The following is an 18,174-nucleotide window of genomic DNA, read 5'->3' on the forward strand; positions in this document are numbered from 1 at the left end:
ACTGTCAGTTCGGGGTTCACCGACCTTGACAGCAGCAGTATCACTTTTTGTCCGTATGAAAACTCTGTCTCCGAATCCATTTGTACTTTTGTGATCCCCATTTGTGAAGTGAATATTATTTTGGTTAAGCTTGTCACCTGTATATATAGTGCACTTTATTTCCCTTCTTATATGGTCTGAGTTCTGTGCAGTTTTCTGTTTCTTAGCATATTCTTGTTTATTGTATTTTGTAGCTGCTGGGCAGGCCTCTTTTTGTTCAGGAATAAATTTGTGTTAATTTTTGGAACCCATTGTCGGTGGTTTTTGTAGTTTTATTTAGATTACGTTTTTATGTTGCGTCCTGGAGCTCCTAGACTGGGGCGTAACAACTTTACTATAACAACATGCTGACAAGAACAACATGAAAGCTCTCTATACTCTGACTGAAAGAGGTTTGTGGACCCTATAAAAGAGGCACAACCGTGCTGACTGCATGTGTTGCTCATGTCCCAGGTCCAATAGGCCACACTGCTCTTGAGAAAGCCACTCAGCAATGTGTTATGTCATGTTTAGATGCAGTAGCATGTGTTACAGCAATTATTATATTAATCATCATATCATCAAATGTGTGTTCATTTACATGTGTTTATGCACAATGACTGCATTATTCTATCTCAGTAACGCAACTAGGACAAGGACACATGGATGGCCAATGTTACTCTTCTGATAAAGAAACTGTTGGAGTTGGGATGAGTCAGCCTTATCAAATGGACTAGAACCAGCTCACAGAAACTTTGGGCTAGTTAGAGAAAAAAAAACCTATATATCTGTGTGTGCTATCCGGGGAACGGGAAGACAGAGAGAGCCTTTCATAAAAACTGGTGTATATGCTTTTTTTGACATTTCTTTCCTCTCTGGGGAACAGGACTTTGTCTCTGTATTTTTTAATTGCATCATCCTTTTATATTTCATAAATTATTTTTCTATAAAGCCGCCTCAGCGTGGAGTTCATCACACAGGGCAAACGTTATGGGTTTAACCAGAGGATATCTGAAAACCGGCCACGACACTTGCTTTGAAAAGTTGCCAGATGCAGTGATTATCATAAAGAATGAAAAATGACGTGACAATTTAAATCACAAGTATAGATGACTGAGGTTAAAAAGATTGCTGTTTAACATTATAGTCAAAATAAATGAGTCGAGGAAATCCACCGTTGTCCAAATCAGCAAGAAACAAAGTAGGATGGACTGTGGAAACTACAGAGGAATCTCTCTGCTATCAATTGCTAGAAAGATATTTGCATGCATCTTGCTGAATAGACTAAAGAAACACACTTGTCGAAATGAAATTTTGCACTAGCAGGAGCACAGTTGATGAAGTTTGTTAATGTGAACAAGTCACTTCATAATGGCCTTGGTGACTCTCGGACATGGTTCCTCCAAATAATTTAAAGTCATCAATTGTAAAGCAAGGCTGTGCACTCACACACTAACACTGTTCTCACTGAATTTCATTGCCTTTGAAGGAGGTGAAAAAGGTATCAAGATCCAAACTAAACATGACGCTGACCATTTCAATATGGCCCAATAGACCGATTGCATAACCACCATATTGGATTTTGACTGGCGCAAGGGATTGTGGGTGGTGTGTGCTCCGGGCTTCCAGGACACGGTCTGACAGCAGCAGTCGGTCATGTCAGCTCTCCCCTCTTTCTTTCTCCTTTTAGTATTTTTTACCTGTTTTAGACTTGTTTCGTGTTTTTTCTTTATATGGGTCAAATCCTGATGTGTTTGTGTACACAGAAAGCCAACTTTTATTACTTTAGTGTCCAGCTACAGTCGTGGCTCCATTGTCTACACCAGGGACCAGCTGTTAGCTCTGCGCGGCCCTGCTCTCCTCAATGCGGTCAAGCCAGAGATTCCAGTGGAAATTCGGAGGAGAAGAAGAGGCTGCAGTGCAGGACGTAAGATTCAGGAGAGGAAACGGAGGTAGTGACCATGTTTACTGTCGTTCGGGAACGTCCGTTCCATCTCCAACAAGACGGACGAGATCACAGCGCTGGCCAGGCTGCAGAAGGAGTACAGGGAATGAAGCCTCATGTGTTTTATGAAGACCTGGCTGGATGGACGGACACCAGAATCTGTTATCTCCCAGGAAGGGCTGGTAAGAAGAGAGGAGGAGCTTCTGTTCCGGATCCATGCTGGCTCTGGGCTCGCTGGCAGCCTATTTGGCGCGGCTCTGGCCGTCTGCTGGACGTGGGCCTTTGCTCCTCTGCTGGGATCAAGAGGGCCCTCCGCTCAGGGGGTTTGGAGCTAGGGCGTGGGAGGGTGGGTGTTAGTGGGGGGCCTTGGGGTTTGGGGTTTGGGTCGGAGGCGGGATGAGCTGGGTCCTCGTCTCCTTGGGGATTTCTCGGGTGTGTATGTGGAGGGCGATGACTGCCTCTTGGCTTGGGTGCTTGGGGGCATTTGGGGGGCAGCTCAGTTGTGGTGGGGGGGGTGGCCTGGGGCTCCTTGGCCCCTGCCCTTTTTGCTGGCGTGGCTGCATCTTGAGCCTGAGGCGGCGCTTGGGTTCACAGAAGCGGTTCTTGCACTAACATTGGTCATGGATACACTGGTATACTGTATCTTGGGTTGTGGGAACCTTAGACACGTTGATCCTAAATACCAGTTTTAGGTATAACTACTCACTCCTTCCCTCTGTTCACGGCCACCACCATTATACCTAAGCTCCACACTTGCCACCAGGCTGGCTGAACTGGTTACACAACACAATAAGCACAATATTCACAACTATAACATCACATCGTACTCTCACAATAAAGCAGTTAACCCTTTCCATTTCCTACCCTGACTCCCTCTTCCTTGTCCTTATAATACTGTTAGATATACATTTTTTAAATCATAACAAAAGAAGACACGTGCCAGCCTAGGGAGGAGAAACACTAGATAACAACATAGAATAAAATAAAAATGCTGAGAAAACTATGTTTGAGGCCCAGAAGTGAGCCGACCCTGACGCCCACAGCTGTGCATTAGATGAGTGTCTGTTTCTCCTATTGTCTTGATATTGTTGTTGATTCATTTTCTGTTCATCTCTAATAAATTGATTGCCTGATTCAGTAAAGCAAAACCTCTGACTATGTCTCTCTGTGTGTAATCTCAGGTACTGTATACAAGAGTATCTCAAAACTCTAACAGCACCTTATCATTCATTTGCACCTTGTTATTTGGTTTATTATTATTATTATTAGTGCTTTTTTCATCCATTGTTATTAGTACTGATTCTTTAAATGTATTTAAATGCTGCTCTTTGCCTTTCTAATTACCCCACGGGGATAAATAAAGTTTTTTCTGATTCTGATTCTGTGTGAGGTGCTCTTTGCAGATACCAGTGCGTTAGTGGTACATGCAGTAGTTCAGAAGACATACAGATCTCCGTACACCGCTTTTCTCAAACTCCAGCTCCTTTCAATCTAAAGACAAACATAGAACAATAAAGAACCTGCCAGAACCTGAGCTAGATATCATCATCATCAAGAGGAAGGGTTTCGTGAAGTGCAAAGACTTAAGGTATGGTAACTGGGAAACAATATCTGATTAGTGCGTTTTTTGTCGACAATAACTTCAACAAAAGCTCTTTTTGCCGACCCTTTGTTTCGCAACTACTTTGTTTTGATTGACATGTTTTGATGGCAGCCAGATTAACATTTTTAGAATGCTTTGTCTCTTTTTTCATTCTAACTTTTATCCTGGACCATCTTTTGCTGCTTCTAACACAATTGTCACCAGTCACAATGTTAAGGCTGATGAAGTATCACATTTTCATCACATAAAATTAAAACTAACACATTTTCTGAGCATTTTGAAGAATCAAACTAAAGATCAAGACTGACGAGCCACTGTTCAGATTCTTGAAAGAAATCTATAAAGAAGAACTCAACTAAGTCAATTGGAAATTGTCTGGCTTTGAAAAGACATGTTTCAAAATTATACAGAAAGCAGAGAGCCTGTTACTCTAAGTTGTAATTCTAATTGAGTATTCATAAACTATAAGAAAGACCTTCTTCAGCAGAAAACAGGACCCTTTTAACTTACAGTGCCCACTGACACCAGGCTACCTGCCACCATCTTCTTCTTTTTGGTCATGCTGGGATTCCAATGACAAACCAGACTGTCATTCTGCACACTGTAGTTCCTATGGCCAATCAGCCAGTATGTGTTCATTTTACCTTTTCCCTAGCAGGACACAAACACAAAAGAAAAACATCATTTATGTCCCTTAGTTATACTTAGTTTTTGTAAAAAAAAAAAAAAAAATTTGAACTAGATAATTTTTTTCTAAGCTTAAAATATGTCCAAATTTGTCTGAAACTTAGTTGTCTTAAATTCCAGCAGTGAAATTTAGAAGTAAAAACCAACTGACTGAGTCTTGGTGTTTTGCTTCGATGACTGAGGAGCACAGGTAAAGTGTGTTTGAGAATGTATTTATTCATGTCGTCAATCACTGTCATGATAACTGACCTATAGCCAAAAGGAATAAACAAGCAACCATGATCACCTGTTTAAAAGACAGAACCACCTTAAATGTGCAGTGAACCTGAGAATATGCATTTACTTCAATTTCATTTGCCAATTTTCTATCAACCCCAATTTTGTCATACCTTTGTATGAAGCATATTTAATCACTCCTTGATGAGACACAAACATGCTCAGTGTTGGGGTCTCACTCAACACCTAAAGGGTACCTGTACTATTCATATATATAATACAAAAAAATGTTTAATGTATTACCACTAAATAAAATAATTGCACATTTATTTAAACACATTCGAAGTACTTTTTTTGGCAAGATTTTATACCAAAATACAATCAATGGGGAGCAGCCATTTATGAGCTAAAGTTGTTCTTCCTCTACAGCAAGGTTTTTAAACCTCTGTTTTGTGACCCCATGAGGGTGTCACCTGGAATTAAAATTGGGTCGCTTGAAATGTCTAGTAATCGATTAAAAAAAAAAAAAAAAAAAAAAATACTGATTGAAATTATATTTTAAATGTTTTTCAAAATAATATTTTTTTTTTCAGATTAACACATGACACACAGAATAAATTGTATTAAGTACTTAAAACTTTCTCAAGTTCTTACTAGATAAATAATAAATGAACACACTTGTTTTCGCAGCAGCAACTTGCAGGAACATTTCAAAAACAATTATTTGCATTTTTAAAATTAGGTGATTGTAAGTTGCAAAACTTGTTATATTAACATAAGACGCTTCATAAGTCATTTAACAACCCAATTCTTCTGAAAGGAGGTGGTAAATATTGGTGTCAAAATGCTGGGCAACACATCAGCAATCACTTACCTTGACCTCAATCTCTCCACGAAGTTGCAGCTCGTAGGCGTTGTCTTTGATCAGAGCCAAGTACGTCTCTGAACTGGCGTGGATTTTCTGAGCTGACAAAGACAAGCAACACTACAGATACTGCCAAATCTAAAATGCATACACAAAGTGGACAAGAAATGTATTTGGGAAAAACCTTTCAGCAACAGTAGTAACAGTGTACACATGAAGTGCCCTCCTTTACCATGAAACCCTTACTACACTGCTCTTTTTTCTTTTGATTATTTACGACACATTTATCTATAAAAGCAAGGAACATCTGTGTGCGTGCGTGTGTGTGTTTGTGGAGCGAATATCTCCCTGACGCAGTGTCTGATCAACTTGAAACTTTGTCAACGGCTTGCACATACCCCGAGTGTGTGCATCTGTAATTTTGGAGTCATTTGGTCATTCCAAAACCAATTTAAAACTCATTTGAAATGACCAAACATTATTTTAGAACACTGATGATGTCATCAACAGTGATGTCATTGGTATTCTATTCTATGCTAATGCTAATGCTAAGCTAATGCAGTGCGACGCAGTCTGTACACGATAACTTGAAAAGTTACGAATGGATTTTGATGAAATTTTCAGGAAATTTTGATAATGGGTCAAGGAACAGCTGATTAACTTTTGGTGATGTTCTGGCTACCAAAAGAAAATATATAGATATACTGTATATATCCCATTAATTTCCCATCCACACTGTGGAACTCCTGTTAATGTCAATATGAATACATACCTCTGACGGGCACTGTACGAGTTTGAAAAATTAACTGATTACATTTTGATCAAGCTGTTTTAAATTCTGTGTATCAGGTTTCATTCTATGGAATTTATGTGTACATACGCAGGCTTGTGGACTCCATTCTAGAGGCAGTGTTGACTGTATCTCCAAAAAGACAGTATCTTGGCATCTTGTATCCAACAATGCCTGCCACGCAGGGACCTGAGGAGGAACAGGAGAATTGATGCTCAATTCCCTTGGATTTAAAATCACTCAGTGTATCAGGAATACTCTCCAGTAGATGTATTTATGTTGCTCCAACTACTGGTAAACTTTTTTACTCACATCTCTTAATCATTCATCCCTCTCTCCTACACATTTAAAAAAAAATTGAAACCATTTTTTCTTATTACCATTTATTTTTTGCATTACCATCTACTAGTTGTCACAACAGGAAGTTTCAACTCACATGTAAAATCGATCACAAGCTCACAATTATCTGTAGCACAAGGTTCTAAACATATTAAATCCAAATTTTCATTCCACCCTACATTCACCCACATCCATTAACACACATAGCACCATACAACAACTTTATTGTTGCAATTAGAATACACTGGAGTTTGGAAAGAGATCTAAATGTTTATGTATTAAGCAAGGTCATAATCCAAAAACGTGTATATTAGGTCAACTGGAGTCTCTAAATTGCTAAGTAGGAGTGAATGTACCAAGTCCGCAACCCCACATCACGCCCAATGTGTGCTGGAAATAGGCACCAGCAGAGCAACAGGAAGTGCATGAAGAAGCGGAAATAGAAAATGGATGGACGAAATGCTTCCAGTGAAGGCAAGACACAGCTACACATTTATAAAGTGGATGTCCTGTTCCTCAACATCACAAAGTAGCTCCATATTGGACAGGGATAAACATTGCTGAGGGTTTGATAGTTAATTCAAGTTTCCTTGAGCAAAAATCACGAAGGGACACAATATCAGAGTAGGACTTTTCTCATTTACTTTTTTTTAGCCATAAACATTTCATCACATGTGATTTATAGTCAATGTTTTATTTTCCTTCAAACAATTATTGTAAATAAGTAGCTAGGCAGCATGTGTAATGAATTAGCTTAAAGATATAAATGATATTAACACTTTCAGATGTATCTTTCTCACAAACACTAACATAATATAAAGCTTCATTGCACGAGTCCAACATTGAAAGCTCGGGCAAAAGTGGGCAATTCAAAGGAACTGTTTACGTCACAAACCACGAGCTCCTCTCACCTGTGTGGATGCCAGCTCTGAGCTGGAGCCTCTCATTGGGCATGTGAGGGATGGACACCTGCCTGACAGCTGCTACTAGATCCAATGCCATCTTGGCGATCTCGTCCGCATGTTTGTCTCCGTTCCTCACAGGCAGGCCACTCACCACCATGTAAGCATCTCCAATCGTCTCCACCTGGTTTAATAATTAGTTATTTAGAGTTTTCCTAATGCAGAACTAATAAAATAATAATCTTGCCTTGGAGGAATATGCCAAAGTCCGGACCTCAAATTTTCTTTTATGAACTGTTTCAATGAACTGTACTCATTTCATTTTAAATGTAAAAAAGAACACACCAAAAAAAAAAAAAAAAAAAATAGGAGGGAAATTGTTTGGACTAAACAAAAAAAAAAAAAAATCATTGAAATCTTGACGAGCACAAAATTCAGATACAGTTATTTACATCATAAATGTGCACGTTAAATCAGTCATACTTTCTGTAAAAGTGGTGAGACTCAACCAAGACGTTAAACAACAATTCTAATTCACATTTCTAAACTAGTAATCACTCAGAGAGTGCAGACCTCCACAAAGCTCCAAATATCCTCTTTGCCAGATATTAGCAGTTATCTGGATCATGACCATTCACACTTCAAAGCACTGGTTCTTAACCTGGGATCAGTTGAACCCCGGGGGGTTCATTGTTTTAGTCTCAGGGGTTCAGCAGATTACATTAAAAATGTCGTACACAAAATACATTTCCATCTATCCATCCACCTTTTGCCTCCTATCCATGGTCGGGTCCATGATAAACTATTTTATTAAAAGAAAAGATATGATAACAATGCTAAATTATTGATTTACAAAAATAAATAAAATGAAAAGTGTTTTGAACAAAGCAAAAAAAATCAAACCAGGCCTATATGTGTGTTAAAATAAAATATATACTTATGTTTTGTTCAAATATATATATTTTTTCAATTAAAGGGTCTTGTGAATGCACTGATGATGCATTCACTAAACACTTAATGGACTGCAGGCTTCGATGCCTCCAATATGGTTAAGAATCACTGCTTTAAAGGCTTGTAAGACTGTGGCATTATGTTCATAACAGAAAGTGAACTGGAACGACTAATACGCAAAGCCACCAGCAGGTTGTGTTGTAGAAACAGCTCAAAAAGATTTATCAACTTTTCAAACTGATCCAGAATCACTAGTGTTGTGTTCAAGACCGCACTATCCGAGACCAAGACTTGCCCGAGACCAGAATGCACCGAGACCAAGACAAGACCAAGACTTTCGGGAGCCGAGACCGAGTCAAGAACAAGACCGAGACAAGCCGAGACCGAGACCAAGACCATAAACACTATTTTTTTCAATTTAAAAAAATCTATAAATAAATAAAATTCTGACAAGGTTCGACAGTTAAAAAACATTCTCTCTTTAATTTTAGTTTATTTTAAATACATTTGACAGAGAAAAAAGGTGCCTGCAAAAAATTAACTAAAATATTAAAACTACTACTGCTACTGATAAATTCACAATTATTCTACATATTTGCAAACAATATTTTTATGTCAGCTGAATGTACAGCAAGTGTTTAAAAGCATTTCAATCAAGAAATAATGATTATTGATTCTGATTCTTTGAGTTGTGCAGGTCAACATGTCACAGAGTTCATAAGATAATTTTTTTGTTTGAAAAAATCCTTTACACAGGTTATTTTTATTAATTCACTTAGTTGATATAGTTTAATTTGGTTGCTGTAATGTAACTAGGATATTCAATTAACAAAGGTTTCCAACTGTAACTATAAAAGTGAATCTTTCTGAAATAAAACTACAAACAAGTTGTCATCAGTGTAAAAACATAGAGCTACAGGTAGATGTGAAACTAAATAAAACAAACTCAAACCCTGGAAAAGTCATGTGACAAATCAATCAATTGTTCTTGTTGAGAATTATTATTATTATTCTGGATACAGTGGAAACAGAAACTATAAAACAATATTATATTGTGAACCTGTTTATATTGTAGGGAACATATTATATACATAAATGTAATTGGAGTCTAAAGCCACAAAACAAACACCACTTTAAAAAGAAAATAGACTAATATAAGACCTCTTTACAGTTATTTGACTCATTCTATGCTAGTGCAACTCTGCAGCGATGACGCGCTGGTGACAACATAAACCAAGATGGCGGCGGCCCGGACTACAGCCGACATTATGTAATAAAGCCTTAAAAGACATGGATATAATGAAAAGAGTGGATGGACAGAGGCATAAACATGCAGACTTTCACACGGACACACACGGACTTATTAAACACACACGGACCTCAGTAAACACGGTAAAGGCTTCACCGCTCGGCTGGCACTAGGACCCAGAAGCAGAGTAAGTGTGTCCCCTATCCAGCCTTCACAGGCTGTAATATCATCAGTTTATCATTTTACCAGTTATTAGAGCTACTGTCTTTACCAGGGAGATAATATTTATTACTGGTGATTGTTTTCTGGAGTTTTACTGGGATTTTTACCGGTGATTAGTTCATATCTCCCTTGCGCTCCGCGGTCCAAACTGACACCGTAGCCACACACGTATGAATGTGTCACACACGTCACTCAGTCACATTAAGGAAGGTTGCGGTCATTATACGGGGTGGATTAAAAAATGAATAAAGGATTGTTTTATCTCGTTCTTCTCCGTGTTATTATCACATTATAAAAAAGTTTAAAAATAGCAGGAATTAGTGCTGGTCTCGAACGGTCTTGACCGAAATTCCCGAGTCCGGGCAGCCCGAGTCCGAGACAAGACCGAGTCAAAATGCTTCAGAGTCCGAGACAAGACCAAGACCTTTAAAATTTGGTCTCGAGACCGGCCTCGAGACCAAGACCGGTCTTGACCACCACAACACTAAGAATCAGTATATTGATCCGGATCATCCCGGAAATCTAATCACTTTTTCCTCGTCCCATTTAGGATATTTCCTAAAAAAAAAAGTATTATAATCTGTTTATCAGTTTTTGAGTTCGACTGTTCTCAGACAAAGACAACAATAAAAGAATAAGTATAATGAACCAGATCATCCCCAAAATCTAATCACTTGTTCTATATCCCATTTTCTATATTTCCTGAAATGTGGTCGGGAAAATATTTTAACATGACAATTTGTAACTATTTAGGCCATTTACAATGATCAAATAATCAAAAACTGCACAGATATTTTCTTCCAGGTGAATTATTTTAATCTGTATTGAAATTCATCAGTTAATATTCCAAGTCCAGCACAAACTACGACAGACAAATAAAGAAATTATTGTACAACATTATCAAGCAACATGGAGTCAGCATTCTTAAAGTCCATACAATTGAAGAAGTTCAAATGAAACAATGAGTTTAAGGATCCTATTTTAACAACACAAAAAACAGTGTGCAGTCAGAAAATACAGGTGGCAAGTGTTGGTTTTAATTCTCCCTGTCTCTTTAAGGGATTTACTTTAATTAAACAATATTTAATATAGTCATTTGTAATTGGGATGTTACTGGAAATTTTTTTTAAAAAATCACCAAGGAAAGTCATAATTATGAGAAAGAAAGTCATAATTATGAGTTAGTAAAGTCATAATTATGAGAAAGAAAGTCATAATTATGAGTTAGTAAAGTCATAATTATGAGATAGGAAGTCATAATTTTGAGAAACAAAGTCATAATTATGAGCTAGTAAAGTCATCATTATGAGATAAAAAGTCATTATTATGAGTTAGTAAAGTCATAATTATGAGATTTGTTGTTGAATAAACCGTGCTACATCAGTTTTATCCTTTCGATGCTAGAGCCTCTTATTGCTTAGTATCTTTTCAAGGGTGCGTTTACTCAGCACATTTCTATGTGAATTTGCAAGAAAACAAAGTATTTCATCATTTGTAAAGTCTTTGATAGTCTTCTCAGCACGTGAGCTGCTGTAAATGTGTTAAAGTATCTCATAATTATGACTTTACTTTCTCATAATTATGACTTTCCGTGATGATGATTTTTTTTTTTTTTTTTCTTTTTGTGGCAGAAACGGGTTTCCATATTACTGAGACATTAGAAACTAAATTAGCAAGTATTTTTCAAAATGTGAAATCAACAAAAGCCAACTCAAGCCTTCCTTTGGGAGTCTTACCTTATAGACATCATAGGAGTCAATGCGCGTGTCAAAACATATGTAGAGGTTGTTCAGCATTTCTACAACTTGCAAAGGAGTACAAGTCGCAGAGATAGAAGTGAAGCCCACAATGTCTGAGAAAAAAATGGTCACCTGCAAGAAAAAAGTATCTGTTAATTCGGAACATCAAATACAGACTTTTAAAGGGATTTAACTCTTTCTGTTGAATTTAATCAAATTCAAGACATTATATGGTCCAATAAAAAAGAGTAGGAATTGGTTAGTGAAGTGGATCTCCTCCCTTAAAATTGTTACGGCAGATACTGAAACCACGATGGATAACTGTAGTCCTTGATTTTACAGTTTACATTTGACTGACTGACTGTAACCTGTTGTACATTTTATTAAGGTCTTTTTTATGTTGTTTTTTGCTTGTTGTTTTGACAGAAATTATTAAACAACTGCACGTTGATTGAGGGAAGAGAAGTGTGTATTTTTTCTTTCCATAATGTTTCAGATTTAGCCCCAATCTATAGCAAATCTCAGTTTTCTGTTCAGTGATAGCCCCTTAATCCTGCATGGAGGGCTTTAGGAACAGCTGCTTAAATATCCTCTTCAATGAGCATGCTACGTTTTTCACCAGGATAACTCGTTTTATCTCCCAATGAATATGGAACAGGGCAATTATAGGTAATTACGCCAACAATAGCAACAAAGCCAGCAAAGTTACATATTCATTCAGCATGTTTGCAGGGAGAATGTCTTCAAAACAGCACCCCACAGTTCTCCAAGCACAGGATGTCTTCTCTAGATAGACAATCCTAGACAGTAGTCATGTTTTAGGTTTTAAACAAATAAGTTACAAAGAAATGCCTGTAGCTCATCAGATATAACGTCGAAATCAGCATTATGTTACCAGGCAATAGTGTAAAAAACAGTAGTTGTTTTTAACATTGATACACAAAATAACACTTTTAAAGAATCAAAACCACACTTTGACTACAAAGAAAACAACAATGCTCCAGTTTTTAGCCAAGCCTAACCTTCAAGTCCCAAGAAAGTCTAAATAAAGAACTCCAGGTGAGAAACAAACACTCTACAAGTCATTGCCAACAAACATTAAGCAAAGGCATTTCAACTTATGTTCCAAAAAATATCTTGTAAACAAAAATTCCCCATAAAATATTTAAGTCTTGTCCAGAGTAACAAACAAAGCCCCATAATTCAACACCCGCAAACTCCTGCTTCTCTGTACAGGACAGCCAAATATTGAAGATGCATGAACAGCAACCACTTTAAAGCCCAGGAAATACTTCAACCAATGGAAGACTTAGTTGAATGTTGGTCCCATTCTCCCTGGGTAGCCTGTATGCTTTTTTTGGTTTATCCTCCTCTTTTCTCTTGTATCTGGTGTATCCACTGTTAGACCTGTGGTTTAAAAGCAGAATATGGTGTATCTGCTGTTGAACCTGTGATTGATTGGTGAATAATCTTGGATGTACCTTGACTTTTTAACCCACAGTAAATTATTACACAGTATTAATTTGACTTATTGAAATTGTATCACTGCTACAACTTGAAGTGTGACGATTTCTCAATACGGCGATATATCGCGCTGTTTTTCCGCACGATCGATTATTGATATGCTCCAGCTAAGTATCAATTTTTTATTTTTTTTCAAAACCTTTTCTGCTTTCTTCACAGAAATTTTGTCACTGTTTGTTGAAGGAACCAATATATTGTTTACTGGACAATTCCACTATAATGGCATCACCGGCAGGGGCGGATCTACTGGGGTGGCATAGGGTGGCAGATGCCACCTCAAAACAAAGTCTTGCACCCCTGCTGCCACCCTAATTTGTACACATGGGCACTCAACTATATACGTTCCGACCTGTAATGCCCCGCTGCCGCTTCCTGACTGCGGAGTCAACGTTCTAAAACACCAACAAAAAAGACGCGGAAGTATCGTGAGAGCGGCACGGAAATGTGTTGTTTACATTGGCACACGAGTGGAAAGAGGTAAAAACATAGCTGCCAACACTGACGCATTTGCTGTGAGCAGTGAGCACACATTTGTATCAGAAAAAAAGTAATTCCAAAACAGAGTAACAGCCCTGGACTCTCTCTCCCCTCCCTCCCTCCCTCTGTGACTGACGTTCCACTGCCTTCAGACATCGGTGAGTGTTTGTGCACATGCAGGTTTTGCTCGTTTGAGTGTTTTTTGTGCTGCAGCTTGTGCGTTCACAGATTGTGTAGGTTTGAGTGTGTGTGCTGAATGTGCACTCATTTGGGGAGCATATGTATGTGCAGCATCATAATCCGTGTACCCTTCGTTCTTTGGTTATTCCATTTTAAAACCAAATCAAAATAACAAATAAACGATGTGGTTATTTCATCATAAGCCCCTTTAAATAACTTTTTATACTTAGTTATATAACAGTGTGGCACCATAAACATTTCAATGTTAAAAGAATAATAATAATAACAACATGCCAGTGACACTTTTTCTCCATCTGCTTACAGTTTGTTACAGTGAAAACAACTGATTTAAAGCCATATTTTTGTAAAATTAAAAACATATTGCACCGTAGTAATTTAAATAAAACTACCAGACACTTTTTTATCACTCACACAATTCCAAGTCTTACACTTTGTTAAATGTTACACAATGGTTCTTCAATGTGATGAATGTGACAATTATCCTGTTTATTTTCATGGACAGAAGCTGTTTTTCTGTGTGGATGTTATAGTCTCCACTGCAGTAAATATTAACAGTGTCCAGCTATTGGTTAGGAGGTTCATGTCCATTGACTTCTGTCTATAAATTAATGTCTGTCAAAGAAAACATGGTGAATATACTTTGTGAATCTCACAGAAATGAAGAGGATATAATCACTGTGCTTGTTAAGCAGCACTGATATGTGTCCATGTTTACAGAAAAGTTGATAATACCAGCACTGAAATGAGTATTTTCTGCATTAATTTTGTTTTTAATGATTTAAAGTTAATTTGCACAAAAATTAACTATATTTTGATGAAGTAATATTTTGTATCAGTCTTCCCTTAAAGACTTAAACATAACACAAGGACATGTGACTAGTGGTCAGTGTGTGTTAAGAAGAGTCACTGTTGCAGTGGCTCTTCTTAATTGCAAATACTGCACAGGCTCATTTTAACCATGCCATAAAACTGCATTCAGACTTCTTATATTGTGCTGAATACACGTGGCTGTCATTCACGTGAAAATGATTGACAATGTTTTGTAATTCCTGTGAAATGGATTCAGTTCAGTAGATAAATTCTGAATTTCTTCAGTCACAGTTATCTTGATATATCGTGGATTAATTTTCCTGCAATATATTGATTATCGCGATAATATCGTTATCACGGGCAAAAAAATATCACGATATATCGCATCGCAAAGTATGTGACGATACCCGGCCCTATAATTCAGTATGCTTTATGTATGTCTGCTATATGTTGCCACCTCTAAAAAAAATTCCTGCCCCCCTCCTGCCACCCCATTGATGTTTTTCTAGATTCGCCCCTGGTCACTGGTAAGAAAGACCCTATTTTTTGTTCACAGAAAGTATGATTGGAGATACTTATTCGTTTACATTGGTATGTTGACACTTATTTACAGATTTTTTCACTAAAATAGTGTCACTGTTCATAGGACACTTTTTCAATTTATTGTCTTTCAGAGATATAAAATAAATATTGTATTTTTTCACTTAATCTTTTTAATTTTTTTGTTGTTATGTCATAGATTATCGTAGATTGATTTCTGACCAATATATAAATAATCGCAGTATCGTCATATTGTGAGATAATCGTTATCGTGAGCGTTGTATCGTGTATTGTATCGTGAGCTACCCAGAGGTTCCCACCCCTAGCTACAACCCCACAATACCTGCTTACACCCAAAACCAGCTTTTCCAATAATCATCTTGCTCAGCCTTTATGTACTTTGGAATTACCAAACCCATTTTTTTGTCTATACAAGAATCTAGTAGCAGAAACAAAATCAACTATTTGTGAAATACACTACTTTTCGTTCTTGTTGAATAGATAGCACAGTTGAAAATAATAATTTAGGTGGATATTAAAGGAAAGATCAAGGACATGCCATATGATGCTCCTGTGTGTCTTTACCAACCTTTTCATAGCTTTCGGCCTCAACATGCTTACTCTGACGCAGCTGCTTGGCAACAGTCTTGGGCAACATTTGGTGCAGCAGATCTTCAGCAAGTTGCCTTTGGTGTTTGAGGTCCTCCGTTTTCTCCTTTAAACTTTGGGCATAGTTCTGTATCCACTCAGTCATTTGCTTGAAAGATAACACTACCACTGGGTAGATGAGGCAAGCAATGCTCAATAGACATATTTTCATGCTAAGGCCTGATGACATTGCTCTAGAGGCCAGTTTAAGAGCTAATCCTGCACGATCAAAAAGGCACCTCTGAGTGTTTGTCAGGGCTTGAATTCCTTTCTCAGTTCCAGATAGAGATCCATCTCCTGCTTCAGAGATCTGCCACTGGCTTGAGTCAGGCTTGAATTCGTCCAGGCTTGAATTTCTGTTAGGTTCAACATTCTCCATCCAACAATCGTTTAGCCGGTCTGTCATAACCCTGGCGAAGCCAAGGTAACTCAATACATGTGTCCACTTGTACTGGAAACCAACAAGAGTTGACATATAGCCAAAGTCCAACAACTGATGATTGAGCTCAATGAAAGTCACTAGAAGTTTTGCAGATAAAACATCTCGCCAATGTGAATTTTGTGTGACTTTGGCCATAGTACCTTCCACATTACCCCAGGCATTTAAAAGTTTTTGGATGACCAGATGGAAGGAAGAATTTCCATGGTCACTTGTTTTATTGCAGATGAATGAAGCATTGAGCAATCCTTGGATACTGCCCTTCATCTCCTGGCGAAACCCAGACATTTCCACACTACAAGGAAGTCCATTGCCATTGCTGTATCCCATCATTTTACTACAGAGATGATCAAATATAGGTAACACCATCTCTGAATAACACATTTCCAGTGTGTCATTGCTCAAGTTTTTGGTAAATAAATGTCTCATCCGTTGAAGCTCACTGATAAGTTGGAGAAGACCTATAGTCCGGCATGAAGTCAACTCATTGTAGGCTGCCTCTGTACTATGCAGCAAGTTAAAGTTAGAACTCAGGTCCACGGACACAGAGCCGAGCAGAGCCAGGAAAGACAGCACGCAGGCAATAAGGATCCTACGTACAGAGCGACTTTTGCCAGACAGGAAAAATATGGAACACCTGCAACACAAAAACATAACCACAGATGCTCTCCAATTGTGTACAGCAATGACTTTTTATACAAATTAAGTTTTTTTATGCCAAATTGTGCAAAGGTGTACTGTATATATTACGTGAGTTCTCTGATACAAGTCGAAATGTGTCAACATTGAATCCATATGATGGATGCTAGGTGACATGATAATGAGCATCACTGTCTCACAGCATGGAAGGTTCAAGTACTTCTGACATGGTTCCACTGTAAGAAGTTTGCATATTCTCCTGAATATCAAAGATTTATGCTGGGTACTTCAGCTTCCTCCCACAGTGAAACTTTTTTCATATTTAGTTAAATACAATTTTTACATCGGTCATAGGAATGAATGTTGAGAATTTGTTTGCTTGTCTCACGTTTTTGCTGATATACACTTGTCCTGGGTGTAGCTATTCCCTTCTATTAGCTAAACAGTCTTCAATAAGTTGCTGGATGTTGTTGATGTTTTGTATTTTGAAAGCTAATATTAGCATTATTTAAGATTTTAATCTGGGATAGAGTGATGTGTAAAAAAGAGATTAATCGCAAGGTTGGCTGTCTTTAGGCTATTATTCTCTCTTGAAGAGACCAAATGACTTTTTGTGGTGAAGTTCTAAATTTAGTCAATGACAGTGCTGTTACATGACTGTCTTTTGACAGGAACCAATTGTCTTTCTTATAGTAAAGGGCGGTGGTCGCATAAAGGGTAAGGAAGCGCGCTGGGAATCAGAGTGTCACTTGTTTGAATCCAATCTGTCTGTCTCTCACAGGATGGGTTTGCACCTGGGTGTGAAGCGGCCTGGGTAGAATCAGCACCTCAAAATCTTACTCCATGGTCCTCGGCCGGAGTGCCTTCTCCACATTGGGGATGAGATCCTACCCTAAGTGGAGGAGTTCAAGTATCTCTGGGTCTTGTTCATGAGTGAGGGAAGGATGGAGCGGTGTATCGCTAAGCAGATTAGTGCGGACTCTGGAATGATGGAGACTCTGCACAGATCTGTCACAGCTCTCGATTTATGAGGTCAATCTTCATCCCTTCCTTCACCTATTGTCATGAGCTATGGGTAGCGACCAAAAGAACAAGGTCACGGGTACAAGTGGGTGAAAAGAGCTTCCTCAGTTTAGGGTGGCTGGGCTCTCCCTTCGATATAAGATGAGAAGCTCAGTCATCTAGGAGGGGCTCGGAGTAGAGCCGCTGTTCCTCTGCGTTGAGAAGCACCATTTGAGGTGGCTCAGCCTCGGGCACCTGATTAGGATGCCTGAAGGACGCCTCTCTGGTGAGGTGTTCAGTGTACTTTCCACTGGCAGGACACCCAGGAGAAGACCCAGGACACGCTAGAGAGACTATGTCTCTCGGCT

General features: G+C 38.3%; 1 protein-coding gene across 1 annotated transcript; it reads right to left on the reverse strand.

Moving 5' to 3' along the window:
- Positions 1 to 4,478: 4,478 nt before the first annotated feature.
- Positions 4,479 to 15,832, reverse strand: LOC114466684 (atrial natriuretic peptide receptor 1). Its single transcript, XM_028452321.1, has 6 exons — positions 15,668 to 15,832; positions 11,524 to 11,658; positions 7,375 to 7,549; positions 6,215 to 6,313; positions 5,344 to 5,435; positions 4,479 to 4,502 (listed from the first exon to the last, which is right to left on the reverse strand). The coding sequence occupies exons 1-6, from the start codon at positions 15,830 to 15,832 to the stop codon at positions 4,479 to 4,481; spliced, it is 690 nt and encodes a 229-aa protein (XP_028308122.1).
- Between the last annotated feature and the right edge of the window lie 2,342 nt (positions 15,833 to 18,174).

The sequence above is a fragment of the Gouania willdenowi genome, chromosome 7 (assembly GCF_900634775.1).
Source record: "Gouania willdenowi chromosome 7, fGouWil2.1, whole genome shotgun sequence".
Lineage (NCBI taxonomy): Eukaryota > Metazoa > Chordata > Actinopteri > Blenniiformes > Gobiesocidae > Gouania > Gouania willdenowi.